General features: G+C 44.6%; 3 protein-coding genes across 15 annotated transcripts in view; 2 read left to right on the forward strand and 1 right to left on the reverse strand.

Moving 5' to 3' along the window:
* The window catches only part of SEC22C (SEC22 homolog C, vesicle trafficking protein), a 36,866-nt gene extending 27,443 nt beyond the window's left edge, over positions 1-9,423 (reverse strand). Inside the window, exons 1-4 of one of the 7 annotated variants that reach the window (XM_067005611.1) lie at positions 9,258-9,418; positions 3,905-4,000; positions 3,298-3,506; positions 1,296-1,459 (exon numbers count right to left, since the gene is read on the reverse strand). In XM_067005611.1, the coding sequence (XP_066861712.1) occupies positions 1,296-1,459; positions 3,298-3,479 (346 nt within the window). In that variant the 5' untranslated portion in view covers positions 3,480-3,506; positions 3,905-4,000; positions 9,258-9,418. Of the gene's footprint in view, positions 1-1,295; positions 1,460-3,297; positions 3,507-3,904; positions 4,001-9,257 lie in introns of all 7 variants that reach the window. The other 6 variants (XM_067005612.1, XM_059077566.2, XM_059077561.2 and 3 more) reach the window with 6 other exon arrangements.
* A 4,169-nt stretch (positions 9,424-13,592) lies between these two features.
* On the forward strand, positions 13,593-16,300 carry SS18L2 (SS18 like 2). Its single transcript, XM_059077569.2, has 3 exons — positions 13,593-13,808; positions 14,047-14,123; positions 16,020-16,300. The coding sequence occupies exons 1-3, from the start codon at positions 13,740-13,742 to the stop codon at positions 16,105-16,107; spliced, it is 234 nt and encodes a 77-aa protein (XP_058933552.1). The 5' UTR covers positions 13,593-13,739; the 3' UTR covers positions 16,108-16,300.
* Positions 16,301-20,320: 4,020 nt separating this feature from the next.
* NKTR (natural killer cell triggering receptor) overlaps positions 20,321-21,123 on the forward strand; it is a 45,602-nt gene continuing 44,799 nt past the window's right edge. For all 7 annotated transcript variants that reach the window (XM_059077532.2, XM_059077529.2, XM_067005617.1 and 4 more), the window contains exons 1-2: positions 20,321-20,441; positions 20,616-20,696. In XM_059077532.2, coding sequence (XP_058933515.1) covers positions 20,639-20,696 — 58 coding nt within the window. In that variant the 5' untranslated portion in view covers positions 20,321-20,441; positions 20,616-20,638. The remainder of the gene's footprint in view (positions 20,442-20,615; positions 20,697-21,123) is intronic.

Genomic DNA, 21,123 nt, shown 5'->3' on the forward strand with positions numbered 1-21,123 from the left:
CACCGCTTTGGAAGGAAGGCGCATGCAGAGATGAGGGGAGAGAAGAACATAGGTCTACCAGCTGCCAATCAAATAACAGCCAAGGGATGCTGCAGCTGTGGGCCGACTGGGGACAGCATGCCCTTCAGAAGAAGTGGGGCTGAGAGCAGCAGTTGGACCAATCCTCACAGGGAGACTCAGGCAGGATTCATGGTCTATGTCACAGGGCTACCAGGCTGGGGCCCAAGTATCAGGGAGCTCCCCAGCACCTTTGGGTGACACCAAAAGGGGGTGCTGGCCCCATCACTGGTGGGCCAGCCAGAGACCACATGAGGGGATGTGAGCAGTAGCTGCCAGAAGCATAAGTGGCAACACTTCCAGGTGCCAGCCCTGCACCTGACCCTGAGTACCAAATGCTGCCAGCCCCTCATTCAAGAGCATCACAGGGACCATGACAATTTACACTGAGACCAGAGAATGTCCCCCAACTCCCACCTCTCCTCCTCCTCTCCAGGATCTCAAAATGACTTGAATCACAGCTGACAGATACTGATAGCATACGCTATAATCACCCTGCTGTGTTCCAAAGCCCTGAGCTTCCACACGGCCGCTCTGGCAGGGCCTAGAAAAGGAGTATCCTCTTGCAGAGCTGTGCTCCTCAAACCTATGCATGAAGGACCAGTTTTTTCTTATATCCAAATGGTTGCAGACAGATACTTTGATAAAATACAACTGAAAATATCGCAGGAGTGCCAAATTACTCTAAGAATTTCTAAACTCTTTTTCTCACTCTCTGTATGTCCCTCATGCTGGAAGAACGGGTCCACGTACCACCATTGAGCAGCGCTGCTCTAGAGCAGGGGTTGGCAGTGTTCTCTGAGTGCCAGAGAGTCAATGTTTTAGGCTTATGGGCCCTAGATGGTTCATCACAACAGCTCACCTCTGCCAGGGAAAGGCAAAAGCAGCCACAGACAACCCGTTAGTAATAGAATAAGCACGGCTATGTTCCCCTTTATTTACAAAAACCAGACCCTTGGCCCACAGTTTGCCGACACCTGCTCCAGAATAAGATACAGATTTCGCCATTCTTCCACCCTGCCCCAGGCTCTGGAGAGATGAAAAGCCAGAGTGTTGAACCTCCAAGATCGCAGGTCCCTTCCACTGCTGTGAAATCTCATGGTATAAGGCTGTTCTCCAGTGACACGTTACAGCACCTCCAGTGGTTTTCCCTGACGGTCAAAGCCAAATCCAAACTGGAAATTCTACACATACAATGCCGCAAGAGAGAACAATCAATACGAACGAGGGTTACGAACCAAATTCGAGAAAGGCGTATGGCCTGGAGGCTAGGCCAATGCAGGTGGTGTCATAGGAAGCTGTGAATTCCCACCACAGGGTCTCCAGGAAGCAGAAGGCCATGGCTGCTGGACACTGGCGGGAGCAGATAGCCATGCAGGCTACATCCCTCGAAGAAGAAAAACTGGAACAAAAGAGTGTCATCTGCGTTACCAGGGAACAGACCCATGTATTCGCATCCTGCACCCAGACGCCACGTTGCCTCAACTCTGGATCTGCTGGGTCTTGAATAGTCCTGGAGCTGTCTGTTGCATCTCTTCAGCTAGACCTGCCGGGGACTGTGCCTTTCTTATACTTCCTCTAAAATGTATAGTGGCATTTACCACTGACAATGTGTGATCACTCTAACTTATTTATTATTAACTAAGCTATGGGACCGCTCACCTGTAAGGAACAAAAGCCTTAGTTTCCTCTGTGAAAATAATGGTGAATATTTAAGTCAAAATACAAATGAGTAGAACATTTTACATTCTACTTTTCAAAAAATGACTGAAGTACCCAGAACTTCATTTGAAGTGATAGGTTTTTTTGTTTGTTTGTTTGTTTGAACAGAGAAAAGGTTTCCTATTTGAGGTACAGCACAAAGTTCGCATAGACTGTTAGATAATCACAGCGTAATGAGGAAGGGACCACTGAAGAAGGTGGTTTCAGGCACCTAGAGAAAGGAGCTGTAGATGTGGGCAGATGCAGCTCAGTTTTTGCTCCTGAGCACCCACAGCCCATTCCACGGGGTGACAGCTTCATATGCCTACCATCTGGATCCGTCTTCAGGCCACGACCCTTCTCGCCTGACAATACCACCAAGCCTGGAATTAGGCCTGGACTTTTCCTTTTGTTTTCCTAATTCTGAGACTGAATTCCCCTGAAAGGATGCCACCTTATCAGGTCAATCAAAAATTTACTATTCAAGGGGAACAAAAAGAACTTGGTAAGTGAAGGCCTAAATTCTGGAAAACAATGATGTAAAATCTGTAACAAGCCATTTTGAGATTTCGAAACTTGCCTTGCCCCATCCCTCCGTAGAATGGCTTTTTACTCTAACCCCTAGAATAAGAAATGACATAACACATGAGGAGCAGACCTTGGTGCCTGGTTGCCTCCATTCAAATCCTGGCTCTACCATTTACTACCAGTCTAACCTTAGGTAAGCTGTTTAACCTTAGTTTCCTCCTCCGTAAAACAGGTATAATACTATTATCTACCTCATAAGCCCATACAGCACTTAGAGTAGTGCCTGGCCCATGGAAAACAATCATATTAGCTCTTATTACCATGATTATTGTAACCACCTGATTCCTACTTCCACTGGAGCATTTGCCCCACTGTGTAATATTCAGTTATATATCTCTCTTGTCCCCTTATTAGACCTGGAGTTCCTTGAGAAGAGGGACCTACTTATGCTCATTTTTACTCCCCTGCTCCTGTCATATAAACATTTTTTACTTTAAAATTTGTTTAAAAAGTCAAAAAATTTAAAAGGCAAAAACTGAAGGCAAGAACTCTCAGTCAAGTCTTTTTTCTTATTTTCTTGGCTTCCTCACTCTCGTCCTTTTCCTTTCCTGACATTTTCATCTAGTATCTCCTTTCGACTCACCTTTTTTCCACCCCTGCACCTAATGTAGAAAAAACTACCAAACTAAAGGCATGAAGACTGGGTGACCAGGGCATGCCGATGCTCACGGCCGCTCTGCCAGCTGATTCACTTTGCCGTACGGTAGAAACTAACAGAACCTTGTAAAGCAACTATACTCCAATAAAAACTAATTACAAAAAAAAGAAAGAAAGAAAAGAAAGGTGGGAGTTGGGGCAACAGTGCTTGAGTCCCTTTGAGTCTACTGTAAATACACACAACCTTGGACTGCTGTCTGATGTGAGACCTGCTTTTAACACACAGTGTGATCAGCATAATGTCACCTCTGCACGCTGTTAAGATGCTCTTGAACAGTGAACATGCTTGCTTACTGGATACTGAAGTCAAGTCCTTCTGCAGAGCCTCGACCTGGATACTGGGCCAGTCGCAAGGCTAAAGTCTTGAGCCGTCTCCTGCATTCCAGAAAATCTTGGGTGTGGTAAAAGTCAGTGGAGGCCGAGAGGGGCAGTCCATCCCTCACCCTAACCACACAGGCAAAAAGGATCATGGACATGGTCCACAAGAGAAGTCATGAGGACACCTGAGGAAGGAAGGTCACCTTGTTACTGAGGGCCTGGTGATGAGCCAGGGACACCACCGCCCTTGAAATGTTCACTCGGGGTTGTTTCACCCTCACCCCCAACCACAAATGCAAATGTGGCTTTTATTTTTATTTCCCTGCCCTCTACTGCTATGTCACTCCCAATTGTCCTCCCTCCATTAGCCTCCCTGTCTCTTCTTCACTTGTAATCCTCCTTTTCCTTCTCTCTAATGAATCTCTCCATTTGCAGAATTAAACCAACTGGGATGAGGGAACAGAGACCAGAACGGCTCAGGAACAATAGCAGTGAGAGTGGGGAGCAGGACAAAGGTAGCAAGATGGTCCTAAAGGGCCAGGAAGAGCCTGACACTGATGCAGCAGGGTTGGGGTCCAGGGACCTGTACATTTCAGGTCATCCAGCGAGGCAGGTGCTGAGCAGTTTGCTTGCCATATCCTCACGTGAAGTGGAGGGCTTCTGAGCATTTAACCTAAAGCTGGCAGCAAGGAAAGCAGAAGGCAAAAATAAAACAGAGAGGATAGTATGTCCTCCTGAATTTCTGCACATTTGACACACAGCCAGTCTTCAAAATGATGAGAGTTCCTACAGATGGCTAAAGGAAGTCACTTAGCAAATAAGATACTAAATTTTTAGCCATGATATGTGACCACCATTAAGCAACAAAAGGAGACAGATTCTGAGGCCTCATGGCACCTGTGGCAAATTAGAACAAGGTGCTTCTCGGGGTAGAAACAGCCCTGGACCAGTTCTGCTGGCAGAGCCTAGTTGGGTGTCAGCCCCCATCTATTAACTCTGCAGGTGCTCGTACAGGGCATAAACTGCACCTCTGCATGTGGCAGCCCTGCAACCAGGGATTAGTGAGGAGGCTATTAAAGCTTTGATGAGTCTTTCTATGGATCTACACATCCTGTTTCACGGATCCTGTTATCAGATCCTCTACCTGGATAGGATATTAACAGGTATGGGCACTGGTGGACTTTTCTCCCATAGAACACTAGGGATGTAATCTGGCATCTCAATTACCACGAGCTGTAGGAAACAGGAGCCCCAGGATGTACACTACTCTCTTCACCTTTGTGCCTCTGTGCATCCTTCGTCTATATCTACGCTCCTCTGATCTCCCCACATTCAAATCCACACCAAGGACTGTCTCCAATACAAAATTAAAAATAAAATACCATTTTAAATCCAAAAAATGATCTCAATAAAGCTATACTTTATAGCTTTTCCATCTGTAATGGATGAATGGATAATTATTCCCATTTTATACATGAAGAAACTGCAGTGGTATAAAAATAAGAGATGGCAAAAAGAAAAATTAGTCTACCAGGCAACAGACCATACTCAGACCATTAGCCCCATCTCCCCACACTTTCCATTGAAGGGTAAAAAATGTGAAAAGCCTCAGGAGATAGAAAAGGAAGAAATAAAACTACTCCTATCTGCAGATGGCATAACTGTCTGCATGGAAAATGCCAAAGAGCCTACTAAAAAAGAACTCCTAAAATGAACGAGCTCAACAAGGTTGCAGAATATAAGACCGATATACAAAATCAATTCTTTTTCTACGTACCAGCAATAAACACATAGAAACCAAAATTAAAAATAAAATACCACTGACAATCATCCAAAAAAATGATCTCAATAAAGCTATACTTTCTTTAACGCAATACTTAGGTGTTAATCTAACAAAACATGTATAGGACTTATATGCTGAAAACTACAAAACATTGCTGAAAGAAATCAAAGAAGTCCTAAATAAATAAGAAAATATATCATGTTATTAATTGGAAGACTCAACATAGTAAAGATATCAATTCTCCCCCCAAAGTGATATACAGGTTCAATATAATTCCTGTAAAAATATCAGCAAGATAGCTTGTAGATATAGATAAGATTATTCTAAAATTTATATGGAAGGGTAAACAAGCTAAAATAGCTAAAACAATTCTGAAAAAGAATAAAGTGGACTGTACCTCACTATCCTATTTCACGATTTACTGTATAGCTACAGTAATCAAGATTGTGCAGTACTGGCAGGCGACAGACACACAGGTCAATGAAACAGAATACAGAACCCAGAAACAGACGTACACAAGAACAGCCAAATGATTTTTGACAATGGTGCAAAAGCAATTAAATGGAGGAAGGAGTCTTTTCAACAAATGGTGCCGGAGCAATGAACATCTATAGGAAGGAAGAGAGGGAGGGAGGGAGGGAGGAAGGAAGGAAAGAAAAAAAGAGAATCTTGACCTAATCTCACACCTCTCATTATTCTGATGATAATCAAAATATATCATAAATTTAAATGTAAAAAGTAAAACTATAAAAGTGGAAGAAAACATAGGAGAAAACCTTCAGGACTTAGGAGTTCCTATGTACGACACCAAAAGCATAATCCATAAAAGAAAAACACTAAATTGGATTTAATCAAAATTTAAAACTTTCGCACTGCAAAAGTCCATGTGAAGAGGATGAAAAGAAAAGCTAGAGACTGGGAAAAAATATTTTTAAACCACATACCTAATAAAGGACTCTAGATATATAGAATTTTTAAAGAACTCTCAAAACTTAACAGTTATAAAACAAATAATTCAGTTAGAAAATGGACAAAGTACATGAATAGACATTTCACCAGAGGATATAGAAATGGCAAATAAGACCATGAAAAGATGTTTAGCATCACTAGCTATTAAGGGAAATGCAACTTAAGATCACAATGAGATAATACTACATACTTATTGGCACAGGTAAAAATTTTTTAAGTGACAATATCAAATTCTGGCAAGCATGCACAGCATTTGACGTGCATAATGTGTGAGAACTGGATCTCTCACACATTACTGGTAGGACTGTAAAATGGTACAGTCACTCTGGAAAATAGTTTATTTTAAAACTAAGCTTGCAATTATCATACAGTCTATCAATCATACTCTGTACTATCTCTGCAATTTCCTGTCAGTATAATTACTTTAAAGTAAAATCAGAAAAAAAAGTATTACCTTAAGGTTTTTATATCACTTAAAGTATGCTCATACTTGCTTTTTACATTTAAATGTCATTTTAAAATATCTCTACTAGTAGAACAATAATCTTTTATGCTAATTAACTGTAATTCTGATGATTTATGCATGACTGTTGAAGGGCATGTTTTATAGGGAGTAGCTCCATTCCTACATGACATTTCTAAACTGGTAGGTACTATAATCTCTGAATTCATTAAAATAAAAGCCACTGCAGATAACCAGTATTCAGTTTAAAACAGGAAAGCAGTGGCATGAATCTGGAAAATCATGTCACAGTTACAGAAAAAATATTATCAATTACACAAGGACAAAGGCAGCCTAAGTAAGAGTGCTCACCCCGACATACAAATCTGTCTTACTAGCTCCTTCTACAGGCCAGCAGACCCTGTAACTTGGCACTACGTCTGGCACATATTAGGAAGCCCTCAATAAAAACTTTTAAACTAATAAAACTTGTAAAAAAATTAAGTTTTAAAACTAATAAAAATTTTTCCACGATAAATCTCTACTTGGAGAGGAAAAAAGAGGTTTACATAAATGAAATTTTTAAAAATAGAAACTGAAATAGTAATCAAATATAGCACTCTAGTTACTATTAGGTTTTATCAAAATTATATTTTAGTCTGCCTCTGCCATTTCCTAAATCCTTTTCTCAGCATCTATTTATAAACTGCTCATGTCAGAGATTATCCATATTCTACCGGCAAAAGACTGTGCTTAGCTGGAGGGCTCCCTTGTTCCAACTGGTTTCTTTTCATCCCTGTATCCCTAACCCTCTCTCAAACCCCTGCCACATACACTTCTCCCACCAAAAGAGAGACAGAAAGAAAGGGGGAGAGACAAACAGCATTAAATGACCAGGCCTTGCAAAACAGTAATTTAAACAAGCAAAACAAGTTTCACTTGGCACACAAATATTCAAACACAAGGGTTCACCATAAGGCATTACCCACTCCTCGAATCCAAAATACAGAAGACAGGGACTTCCCTAGTGGTGCAGTAGTTAAGAATCCTCCTGCCAATGCAAGGGACACAGGCTCGAGCCCTGGTCCAGGAAGATCCCACATGTCGCGGAGCAACTAAGCCCGTGAGCCACAACTACTGAGCCTGCGCTCTAGAGCCCGTGAGCCACAACTACCGAGCCTGTGTGCCACAGCCCATGCTCCGCAACAAGAGAAGCCACCGCAATGAGAAGCCCGCGCACTGCAACTAAGAGTAGCCCCCTCTCGCCGCAACTAGAGAAAGCCCGCACGCGCAGCAATGAAAATCCAACGCAGCCAAAAATAAAATAATTTTTTTTTAAATACAGAAGACAAAATAGAGTTATATCACCCTTACCAAATTCACCTTCAGCCACAGGACTTGAGAACTGGTTACCTCATTTGTAGTTCAAGAAAATGCCTTGGTTCTACATTGCTTGGGGATGGGGTAGGGAGAGGGTAGAGGTCAAGTCTGTCACTTGTTAGGAGCTAAGAAGAGTAGGGGGCTGAATTTGATAGCAACTAATATTATATGACAGGCACTGTGCTAGGAACTTTTACACTGATAATGTTATTTAATGCTCATAACCATCTATGGGGTAGGCATAATCTACACTGGACAGAAGGGAAAACTGTAGCTCCAAGGCTCAAGTGGTAGAGCCAGTATTCCATCCAAAACTTCCTTACTCAAAATACTGGAAAGCCTACGATCTTTCCACTACACTCTGCTTCTCTAAATCCAATCTTTGGGATTACAGCTACTCTATTTCCCGAAAACAATTCCTTCCTCTGGAGCGCGCTGATACTTAGAACTAATCAGAGACCTGTCATCTTTGGATGCGGTGGATCTCTGAGGCTACTTCAAAGAATAAAAAGCTTTGGGACCCCAAGACGTCCTCTGTGTTGTAAACACAAACTCTTAGAGCTATAACAACATTGTCTAAAATGTATTTTCCAGAGCAAACTGTTATGTCAATTTAATTCTGTTTAGCAACATTAAAGCACTTTCGATTATTTACATTTTTATTTTACTAAAATTATCTCTGTCAGAATTAATTCCCTTCTTTGTAAAATTTAATGAAGATTTACCCTATCCACCGTCTTTATGACCGTGTCACAAATTTCACCAGTTACTTTTAACCACTGGGAATATTCTTTAGTGGCTTTGATGTCTACGAACCTAATTAAGCACCAGGGTGCGCAATCCTTCTGTCTCTGGAAGTCTAGATGTAATACTGTAACGGACACAAATATACAGTACCTCTGAACATCTGATATTCAGAAAAGCTGGTCTAGTGCACCCAGTATTTGGTAAACCAAGTCTTATAATATTGGCACGCGAAGGGAAGTTTGCTATTAAAACACTCTACCTGAGTTCCGTAGATAATTAAGGAAACAATCATCCCCTCTATCATTTGGACACACCCCGTCTCCTCCCACTGGGGGCAGCGCTCTACCCGCGTCGGCCGCCAAGGGTTCCTGGCAGGCGTGCACCTCGCACCATCCTGGAGTCAGGAGAGCAGGCGGCGGCAGAAAAGGGGGACGGGGGGGCATAAGACTTTGGGACGCCAGACGAAGCCCTGGAGAGCTAAGCCGGGCCTGATGGCTGGGCGGGCCCGGGGGGAAGGGACGGCCCTCCACCTCCAGGCCCGCCCTGCGCCACACCCGACGCCGCCAGCTCTTGATTAACGGACCGCAGCGCCCGCCTCCGTCCGCCAGCCCTCACCTCGCCCCGACGGCGGCCTCCGGGAGTCGGCGCCCTCCCGCCGCGCCGCCGCGCCACCCTCCGCCTTCTCCGCAACCTTAGCCCAGCCGGCGAACCTGGCCCCGGTCACCGGCGACCCAGGCGCAGGTAGGCAGCGGTGCGCATGCGCGAGTCTTGAACCACCACCCCACGCCCTCATTCGCTGCTGCTGAGCAACACCCACACCCGAACCGACCAATCCTGGTGCGCCCACACTGCCTGGTCCCGGCGGAGTCTTGAATGAAGCGGTTCCTTAAAGGACTGCGACCCAAATGTAGATGGGGCGTGTCTGGGGCTCGCCTCCCAACTTTCCTCACATCTCTCGGCTCTCGCCCGCTGGATTTGAGTTCCAAGCCTGTAATTCCCACGTCCGGAGGTGAGAGAAGTTTTGCAGTTTAAGCTCAGTTCCTGCCGGGGTAGCGAACGGACTGACGTGTGGAGGCAGGGAGGTTCCGCGTGACGCCGCGACACGCCCGGGGCGTGGGTTCAGGTGTCTGCTTGGTGGGAAGCCCGAGATAGGCAAACCAAAGAGCACAGCCACCTGCCAGCCTGGATGAGATGCCAAAGTCCGACCCCCAGGAACACACCCTTAGTCTGGGGGCGGACGTACTCACAGACGGATGACCGGCTGAAGGGAGATTGGGAAGGAGTGTTCATCCATTTATTCATTCAACAATTTTTGAGCACCTGCTGCGAACCAGACACTATGCCGGGCACTGTGGACACAGCGAGTAACTCCTGGCAGTAAAAACTATGCTATGCTAGCAGAGCAGAGTGAAAGCACCCATCCCACAATACACAGCACGTGTTTAAATACAAACCGAGCTATGTGCTCTTCCGAGAGGAGCACGGGTTTTGAAAGAATTTACAGGAGCTTCTGGTCTGGACTTGGGGCTTCAAGGAGGCTTCCCTGAGAAAGTGACACTAGATGAGTAGTGGCTAACTAGGCAAAGGGAAGAACAATGTTTCATACAGAGAGATGTCTAAAGAACCCTGTGCGGACTGCAGCAGGGCTCCTTGAAGGATGAAAACCAACACTGGATGGGGGTGTGGGGAGGGGAGGTGGATGGGGAGTTATTTAATAGGCACAGAATTTCAGTTGGGAAAGATGAAAAATTTCTGGAAATGGATGGTGGTGATGGCTGCACAGCAATGTAATGTACTAAATGTCACAGAACTGTATATTTACAAATGGTTAAAATGGTAAGTTTTGTGTTCTGTATATTTTCCCACCAAAAAAAAAAAAGGAAAGGAAGAGAAGTAACTCAGAGTTTATTTTTATTTTTTTAATTTTTATTTTTTATCATTTAAATTTTATGTTATTTTTTTATACAGCAGGTTCTTATTAGTCATCAGTTTTATACACATCAGTGTATACATGTCAATCCCAATTGCCCAATTCATCACACCATCACCCCTCCCCTCCCCCACTGCTTTCCCCACTTGGTGTCCATACGTTTGTTCTCTACATCTGTGTCTCTATTTCTGCCCTGCAAACCGGTTCATCTGTACCATTTTTCTAGGTTCCACATATATGCGTTAATATACGATATTTGTTTTTCTCTTTCTGACTTACTTCACTCTGTATGACAGTCTCTGGATCCATCCACGTCTCTACAAATGAGCCAATTTCGTTCCTTTTTATGTCTGAGTAATATTCCATTGTATATATGTACCACATCTTCTTTATCCATTCGTCTGTCAATGGGCATTTAGGTTGCTTCCATGACCTGGCTATTGTAAATAGTGCTGCAATGAACATTTTGGTACATGCCTGTTTTTGAATTATGGTTTTCTCAAGGTATATGCCCAGTAGTGGGATTGCTAGGTCATATGGTAGTTCTATTTTTAGTTTTTTAAGGAACCTCCATACTGTTCTCCATAGTGGCTGTATCAATGTACATTCTCACCAACAGTGCAAGAGGGTTCCCTTTACTCCACACCCTCTCCGGCATTTGTTGTTTGTAGATTTTCTGATGATGCCCATTCTAACTGGTGTGAGGTGATACCTCATTGTAGTTTTGATTTGCATTTCTCTAATAATTAGTGATGTTGAGCAGCTTTTCATGTGCTTCTTGGCCATCTGTGTGTCTTCTTTGGAGAAATGTCTATTTAGGTCTTCTGCCCATTTTTGGATTGGGTTGTTTGTTTTTTTAATATCGAGCTGCATGAGCTATTTATATATTTTGGAGATTAATCCTTTGTCCGTTGCTTCATTTGCAAATATTTCCTCCCATTCTGAGGGTTGTCTTTTCATTTTGTTTGTAGTTTCCTTTGCTTTGCAAAAGCTTTTAAGTTTCATTAGGTCCCATTTGTTTATTTTTGTTTTTATTTCCATTACTCTAGGAGGTGGATCAAAAAAGATCTTTCTGTGATTTATGTCAGGGAGTGTTCTTCCTATGTTTTCCTCTAAGAGTTTTATAGTGTCCAGTCTTACATTTAGGTCTCTAATCCATTTTGAGTTTACTTTTGTGTATGGTGTCAGGGAGTGTTCTAATTTCATTCTTCTACATGTAGCTGTCCAGTTTTCCCAGTACCACTTATTGAAGAGGCTGTCTTTTCTCCATTGTATATCCTTGCCTCCTTTGTCATAGATTAGTTGACCATAGGTGTGTGGGTTTATCTCTGGTCTTTCTATCCTGTTCCATTGATCTATATTTCTGTTTTTGTGCCAGTACCATATTGTCTTGATTACTGTAGCTTTGTAATATAGTCTGAAGTCAGGGAGTCTGTTCCTCCAGCTCTGCTTTTTTCCTCAAGATGCTTTGGCTGAAACTCATGAGTTTAGAGAGTAAAGGAGTAGAGTGAGAGCCACTAGAGAGAAAAGAAGAGGTAAGACCATATAGGCTCTTGGAGGCCATGGTAGACTTTGGGACAGGGGAAAACTGATTGGATTTGCATTTTGTAAAAATCACTTTGGCTGCTGATGTTAAGATCAAAGTGGAGAAGCCTCATGGAAACTGTGGTAGGACCAACTGGGATGCCAGTGCAGTTGACTGGGCAAGAGAGGATGAAGCTGGAGCTTAGGCAGGAACAGTGGTAAAGAGGAAGAGAACTGGGCAGGCTGCAGAGAAATATAGGAGCACGGTCAACAGGACTTGGTGATGAATTGGATGTGAAAGGGTGACAAAGTAGCTTCAAGGATGATGCCGGTTTCCACAAGTGATTCTTCTCAAAGTTTACATCACCAGCCCAGTCCTTGGCCCTGAGTTTCAGCCAAACAGCCAGCCACAAACTTCAACATCTCCATTAGACATCACCTCAAACTGTACACATCCACAGCTAATTTATCACTCACATTTAGCCCTCTGTTAAATGGAATGAAACCTCATCCGAGGGATGAATAAGGGAATTGTGGAGGGAGACTCCAGCAAAGCAGATGAGCCTGCTCTGGATCAGGGCCACCACTCAGGGAAATGAAGCTCTAGAAGGCAGAATTGCCCTCATACCCTTTTAGAGGAGTAAAGTCTTCTAAGGTCTGCCTCCTAAATTAAGTGGCTGCTCCTCACTCTCTGCTACAGAGAAAACCAGCCTTGCTCCCATGTTCACCATGGATGGACTGGACAAAAGAGAAGACAACCAATTCAGAGTTTTAGTGGTTGCCAGCAGTAACAGTGTGGCCCAAGAGGTTGGCCCAGCTTCCTCCCTTTATCTTGCAGCAAACCACCTCCGCAGTATGGTGCATGGGCTGTGCAGGGCAGTGGTTGAGATCAAAAATTCTAAAGCCTGACTGCTTCTGTTCAGATACTGACTTTGCCCTTAGTAGCTATGAGATCTTGGGCAAGTTACTTAACCTCTGTTTGATCATCTGTAAATTGGGGAAAATAATAGTGCTTTTTAGGGTTGTAAATCTGATTTAAAAAAAAAAAAAGAAGAAGAAGAAGAAGAAGGGCCCAAAGCAAAAAGAGGCCTATAGGCGAGTTTCTCCCTCAGTAGAGGGTAAAGCTGGCACCGGTGTTTTCCTTGGCCCTGCAGGGTTTGGCTTGGCAGGAGGCAATGCCCAGGGTTCAGGCTCCAGACGCAGGCCTGGAGGCACCAGAGTGGTGTTGAAAGAGGGGTGGATTTGGAGCCAGATATCCATGTTCCAGCCTCGATTACTGTGGGACCCTGGGGAAGGTGCTGCCGCAGACAAGTAGGGCCCAAGGCCTAAAAGGCGAGGACCTGAGGCCGGACCCCGCCCCTGAGGCTAGCTTGCGCAAACGCAAAAGATCCACAAACAGCACCGGAGCCCCAGGGGCGGGGTCGGAGGAGGACGCTGAGAATCGTTCTTGCGCGCCCAATCACAAATGACGTTCCGCCTGTCCCGCCCCCTAGGTGGGAGGACCCAATTTACGTCGAGAGCGTAGGCCCACTTATCGTGGGTCCTTGCTACGGCCGAAGGGCGTCTAGGGCTGCTTGTCGGGTCTGGTCTAGACGCGCGGGGGTCTGCAAGCGTGAGGCCGCCTTCCAACCTGGCTTCCCAGGATGTCGGTGGCCTTCGTGCCGGACTGGCTGAGAGGCAAGGCGGAAGTCAATCAGGAGACGATCCAGCGGGTGAGCGCTAATGCGGGCAGACCGATCTTAGCAGAGATCCCGAAGTGCTACGGGTGCTGGAAGCTTCCTGGAGTGAGCAGCTGAGACTGGTGTGCGTAGAGTGACTTGCCGTCAGATGGGAATGAAGTCAGCAGAGGCGCTGGGGCTGCAAATCCCGGCATTGGGGCGGGGGCGGGGGAAGGAGGCAGCTGTCCCCGCCATCCTGATGTCGTGCTGCACTGACCCTTTGATCTTTCAGCTCCTGGAGGAGAATGATCAGTTGATCCGCTGTATTGTGGAATATCAGCACAAAGGCCGGGCGAATGAATGCGTCCAGTAAGTCCCCTCCCTATTCTCCTGACTAATGAGTTTGGCGGGGAAGCCAGTATAGGAATACAGCAGCTGACCTGAACTAGGAGTCTTGAGTGATTGATCGCAGATGAGGCTCAGAGAGGTTACCTACCCAAGACCATACGGACAGTGCACTGTGAAGCTTGGAGTCAGACGTGGCTCCCTGTTCAAAACTTGAATTGTGCTCATTACAAAGACTGCTTCACGTGAAGCCATGTCAGCCGATGACAACAGGGATGGGGAGGAAAGCCCTCGGAAAACTAGTGTCCGAAGATGATGAGAGCAGTGGCTGCTTTCTGGTCGTGGAACCCTGGCTCATACTTTTCTTGTAACACATGCAAAGACCAATAAAAGATTTCCAGGTTAAGACAGAGGTAAATTTGGCACAGTAATTTAATGTGCTCTCTAGCTATATGCCAAAATGAGAGAAAACAGCCTCTTTTCTAAATGTCGTTCCAGGTATTATGCCCCATTTATTACAGAAACAAAAGATTTTATTTCATTGTTACCGAAGCCATGCTTTTCCCACCCCCTAAAAAAGTAACCTGCAATCCCCCACTGAACAGCTCAGTGGAATAGTAGAGATATCCATCTTTGGGTAAGTCTTTACATTGGACACTGGCATTTGGTAATTTGCTTTTGTACAGTTTATAGTAAACACTTTTATTTTCTATATGGAAAATAGTTGCAAAACACTCCATTTGGTGCAGTGATTCTCAAACTATGGGGTAAGAAAGTTATCAAAATCTCCTAATGGACCTTTTCACACTGCACTGTTCACACTTCCTGCCCCCTAGCCTGATTTGTCTTCCTAGGTGGAGAGCTCTACCCCCTGATTGAGAATCCCTATTATAGTAAGTGTGCATTGATAATGGAAGTGTCTTATCCCTTCTTTAAGTTTGTTCAAGATATTTTTGGGGGGGGGCCACTGTGTGGCATGCGGGATCTCAGTTCCCCGACCAGGGATCAAAACCGTGCCCCCTGCATCGGAAACATCAAGTCCTAACCATTGGACCGCCAGGGAATTCCCTGTTCAAGATATTTTATGAGTAATACTGAGTACCAGGCACTGTTTCAGCCACTGGGGAATCAGTACCAAAACAGATACCAGCTCTGCTTTCATGGAACTTACCTTCTAGACTGTAGAATCATATAATTAGGCACTAATACTAATACTAAGAAGCACTTCAAATAAGAATAAAGCAGGGTAAGTGGGGGGAAGAGTGCTACTTCATACCAGGTATCTTTGATGTGACATTTCAGTACACGCCTTAGGTGGGGGAGCAGCTATGCAGATATGTGAATCAGAGAGAGTATCACGTGGAAAAGCCCCCAGGCTAGAGCGTGCTAGATATCTTCAAGTCATAGCAAGGAGGCCACTCTGGCCAGAACTCAGTGAGTAAAGGGAAAGTGGTAGGAGATGAGATCAGAGAGGGTAACTAGAGGCCCTGATCATGTAGGGCCTTATAGGCCATGAGGGCTTAGCTTTACTCATAATGAGATGGGAGCCTTTGGAGGGTTTTGAACAGAGGTATGACATGGTCTTGACCTAAATTGTACAGTGATCACTCAGGCTGCTATGTGGATAATTAGAGTAGGGGTGCAAAGGTAGAGCAGGGAGACAGGTTAGGAGACTGCTCCAGTAGTCCAAGCAAGAAGTGATAGTGGCTTGGGCTAGAGAGGTAATTATGGAAGTGAGAAGTGAGAACAGGTAACGTTCTGGATATATTTTCCTTCAATATGTTAAATAAGAAGATTGACAACACTGAGTGATCCAATCAGTGGATGAGCCATTGACTAGGGTGGATAAATTCTTTTCCAGTTTTTTGTTCATGTTCAGTAAAAGCAAACGTCTAATTTTTACCTGTTTTTTACCCATAGGTACCAGCATGTGTTACACAGAAATCTCATTTATTTGGCCAGCATCGCAGACGCCAACCCAACCAGTGCTTCAAAATCAATGGAATAATCTTCCAGTTGGCTGTTGTGAGGAGTAATCAAATATAATCTATTTCCTAGGAAATGGAGGCAGGATCTTTACCAACTACCTGCTTAGAAGGTGAATGGAACCTCTGTGGCTCTTTTAAAAATGTGAAAATGCAAAGAAAGCTACTAAATTAACCGTATTCTCAGAGAGAATAAATATTTATTTTAATAATTAAGTGGATTTGCTCAATTAAGTTGACTCCAGGTGTCCTCCTTCCTGCAATACGTGTGTTTGCACATCAGGGGCATCTTCAAGTCTACCTTTTCAGTTTCAACCTGAAGAGGAAACTGAGCAGGTATTGGGCGCGACTCCCAACTGAGACCCTGCTAATGGACATGTAACTGTGTGTTCCCTCCCACCAGTTTGTGGTTGTGGACCCCCTGACTGCTCTTTTCAGGTTGCTTTGAAATAAAGCTTGCCTTTCCACAAAAGACTGATATTGAGGTACAGAAATTTTCATGTAATAAGTCTTCCATTTGGTTTTTGAGAAAAAGTGTAAAGACTTAAAAATGTATGTAACAACATCATTATCATTGCTAACACAATTAATAGTAATTCTTAATTATTATCTAACATCATCTACTAACAGAAGATGTGATAGGGGAGGAAGATTATATTTTTCTTTCTATCCTTTTAAGGTTCTTGGCTAGGCCTCTATAGCAAAAGACAGATTAATAAAAGAAAAGCATACCAATTTATTTAATATAAGCTTTATATGACATGGGAGCCTTCATAAGGAAATGAAGACCCAAAGAAGCAGTTAAACCTGAGCGTTTTTATAGTAAGTTTGATGAAAAGTAGAAAGTCATGGAAAAATGTGATAGGACATAAGGGTATGAGCTAAGTGTAGTAAACTGGAGGGAACTTAGTAAGGCCTTTTTGTTCAAAATCCGTGTCCCTCTGGATGTAGGGAGGACACTTCTAATATGAGGGTCTCATGACCTGTTTCATAGGAGAAGGTCTGAGAGTCCTTCCAGCACCTGCCATTTCTCAAATTCCTTCAGCTTGAAGTATTCAATATGCCAAGGTGCCATATTTTGGAGTAGCGTGCCCTGAATTCCACGATGTTCAGTTTTCTTTTGTTCTCACAAAATGTGTTTTTGTTGATGTGTCTGAATCAGGATCCAAACAAGATTTATACCCTGCATTTTGTTTATGTCCCTTAAGTCTCTAAAAATACTTAACAGTTTCCTTTTCTTTTCTTCGCCATTTGTTGGAAAAACTAGGTCATTTGCTCTAGAATTTTTCACATTTCTTTTGTATGCCTGTGGTGTCATTATATCTGTCCCACTAATCGCCCACTTTTCCTATAAACTGGTAGAGGCTCATTCAGACTCAGGTTCTAATATTTTTGGCAAGAATACATCATAGGAAGTGATAGGTGCTTGCTTTCGCATCACATCAGGAAATAACCTAATTTATTATCAAGTTCCTGATAGCCTTTCACTTAAATTATGATCTACCCAGCTTTGATCTGTTACTTCCTCAGGGATTACATAATGGTGATTTTCTATTTTATTGTTCTTTTTTCCTCTATTAGCTTTGTTCTATAAAGAACTTTCCCTCTTTGAGACTTATCTGTTAAATGAGGCAAAGAGATTCTTGTGAACCCAAAATTAAAACCTTTGGTTGGAGTCAAGGGTTGCAACCCAGGGAGGCTGTAACATGTAAACAGCGAAGAGAGGCCTCATTTTGAGTCCCAGATCTAACACAACCTCTGACAGCTCTGTTTCCTCAGCTCTAAAATGGGGATGATGAAAGTAGTATCCGCTTTCTGACGTTGTGAGATGGAGATAATGCAGTTGAGAGCTGGGCACATGGTGGACATCCAAGTGTGTTAGCTTTGTGTGTTAGCTGAAGGCTCTGGCCCTTTCTAGGCCTTCTCAGGTCTGGAAGGGAGCCTGCTCCCCCGCCCATTCTGCCATCTGTAGGGTTCTAACCCATCACTGGTCTCCTCCCTCCTCTACTATTCATGTGGTTTGTGCCCATACTCCATGCCAAGAAGGCTGCTCATGGGCCTAATCTGATCAGCAGATATGGTGGGTGCTATGCAATGTATTTAGTTTTGAATTAGTTGCTAATATTTAAAAAGCAAGAGGATCTCCTATGAAAGCCTGGCTTTCTAGCAATGCTGGGTTACAGATCCATGTAGCAACCATCAACTGGAGTGGGATGGCAGCTGCTGCCTTTATTAGACAGCTTGAACACTTAAAAATCTATTAAGAGGGTGGATCTCAGGACTTGGCCGTCTAGTGGTTAAGACTCTGCATGTCCACTGCACGGGGTGTGGGTTCGATCCCTGGTTGGGGAACTAAGATCCCACATGCTGCATGACATGGCCGAAAATTTTTTTAAAAAGAGGGTGGATCTCATGTTGTGTTCTTACCACAATAAAGTAAAACAAAAACAAACAAACAAGAAAAGTAGAGAGTAGTTACCAGATCCTGGGTAGAGGGGAGAATGAGGAGTTATTGTTTAATTGGTACCAAGTTTTAGTTTAGTTTTTTTAAAATTTTTATTTATTTATTTTTGGCTGCTTTGGGTCTTCGTTACTGCGCGCGGGCTTTCTCTAGTTGCGGTGAGCGGGGGCTACTCTTCGTTGCAGTGTGCCAGCTTCTCACTGCAGTGCCTTCTCTTGTTGCGGAGCATGGACTCTAGGTGCTCAAGCTCCAGTAACTGTGGCACACAGGCTTCAGTAGTTGTGGCATGCAGGCTCAGTAGTTGTGGCTCGCAGGCTCTAGAGCACAGGCTCAGTAGGTGTGGTGCACGGGCTTAGTTGCTCCACGGCATGTGGGATCTTCCCGGACCAGGGATCGAACCTGTGTCCCCTGCATTGGCAGGCGGATTCTTAACCACCACGCCACCAGGGAAGTCCCCAAAGTTTTAGTTTTACAAGATGAAAATTGTCTTATGGATAGATGGTGGTGATGGTTGCACAACAATGTGAATGTAGTTAACAGCCTCTGAACTGTAAGCTTAAAAACAGTTAAAAGATAATTTTATGTAAAGTATATTTTACAATTTTAAGAAAATAATGGAAAACAACAACTACAACCCAACAGTGTGGCCCCAGCCTAAAGATACATCAGTGTAACAAATAGAGTCCAGAAATAGAATTGCACATATGTGGTCACAAAGCCAAGGTAATTCAATGGATAAAAGTCTTTTCAACAAATGGTGGTGGAACTACTGTATAGACCTACGGGGAAAAGAATGAACTTCAACTTCTACCTGACCCCACATCCACAAATTCTAATAGATCATAGACTTAACACCTATGGTGTAAGGCTGGGCTACAAAACTTCTAAAAGAAAACATAGGAGAAAATCTTCTCGAGCTTGGGGTAGGCAGAGATTTCCTATACAAAGAAGCACAAACCATAAAAGAAAAAACTGATCAAGTGATTTAATCAAAAATTAAAAACTGCCACAATTAAAAACAAGCCACTTTCAAAACAAAAGACGACGCAGATTGGGAGAAAATATTCGCACTTACATAAACCTAACAAGAGAGTTGTATTCAGAACATACATATATCATCTAACAACATGTTTGTATCCAGAACACTTGCAGTTGTATTCAGAATATACATATATAATCTAACAACATGTTAGTATCCAGAACCCTTGCATTCTATAAGATGAAGAACGTGATTAAAATGAGGGCAAAGGTCTTGAACTGACACTTCACAGAAGAGGGAGAATGGCCTTGAACACAACTATACCAGTGACGCTGGCCCCAAAGCGGGGACGAACGCACAATTCAGCCTATAGGCCTTTGAAGTGAGACAAATGGTCTAACGGGATAGTGCCATAACTACTTCTTGAGAAAAAGAAAACCAAAGCTCTGTCGCTCTACTAAACCTTAACAACTTCATTCTCCCAACTGTTTCCCAGCTTCGGAAACAGGGAAGCCTCGCGGTATATGCAATTACGTAGACACGGCCCTTGAGAAAGGACCACAGAAAGTAGAGAGCACAGTCGCGTCCGGGGCTCCCAGATTGGGCGACTGATTCCAACGTACAGGGGGGGAAAGGGGCGGGGCAAAACAGGGCCAGCTCAGGAATAGGAGCGCCGGGGCTGGAGGCTCTTCGAGCTGCAAGGCACGCCCACGTAAGCTCACCCCCTTCGGTTACCCACCGCCTTCGAGACCGTACTCTCGCGGTATTTGTCCCGACTCTCGCGGGGTTTAGCGTGGCACTGGGAGGCCGGGCCAGGGGGCGGGGGTGGTGGTCTGTTAGTGGCGTTGGGTTTCGGCTGTTGTGGCAGCGGTTTCTTCTCTGCTCACGGGGAGCAACTCAGGCTGGAGGCCAGCCAGGTGAAGAGCTAGCCTGCATGTGTGTGCGCGCTCCGTGGGGTCAGGGAGGCCTGGGGTGAGAGGGAGCTGGTCTCGGCCTCGGGCGCTGTCGCACCAGGCCAGCGGGAGGTTGACTGAGGCGCGGGCTCCGCCCTAACCCGGAGCCCTGACCGCTTTCCTCCCCGTCTCTCCCAGCTCTTGCCGCCGCCTCGGTCGCGATGGGGGCGCAGGACCGGCCGCAGTGTCACTTCGACATCGAGATCAACCGGGAGCCGGGTGAGCTGGGACACTGGGGAGCCCTGCGGGCCCTGGGCTTGCCTTGCGGAAGGGGAAGGGTCTACCTTCATCACCCCTCCCCCAAGCCTTTTTGGGAGCTGGTAGGCGCAGTCGGCACTCTCTTTTCTCCTGAGCGAAAGTCCGTGCAGAGGAGAGTGGCCCGGATACACCACTCCAATCCTAATCGGAATCCGGGCCTCACAGTCCCAAACTCCATGCCCCCCTGCACCCCCGGAATGAGTGTTCGTGCCATGCCTAGCGCCAAGAAAAGGGGTGCAATCCTTTATGGACTTTGTCTCTCTCAGTGTCTCTAGGGGGCAAACACTCCCAATTTCGATTTCTGGTCTCTCACTCTGTACTGTGAGCTTTGGACTCGTATATTCTGTATTTCCTAATCCTTGTACAGCATTAATAGGTTAACTTCTCT

This window comes from Kogia breviceps, chromosome 10, assembly GCF_026419965.1.
Source record: "Kogia breviceps isolate mKogBre1 chromosome 10, mKogBre1 haplotype 1, whole genome shotgun sequence".
NCBI lineage: Eukaryota > Metazoa > Chordata > Mammalia > Artiodactyla > Physeteridae > Kogia > Kogia breviceps.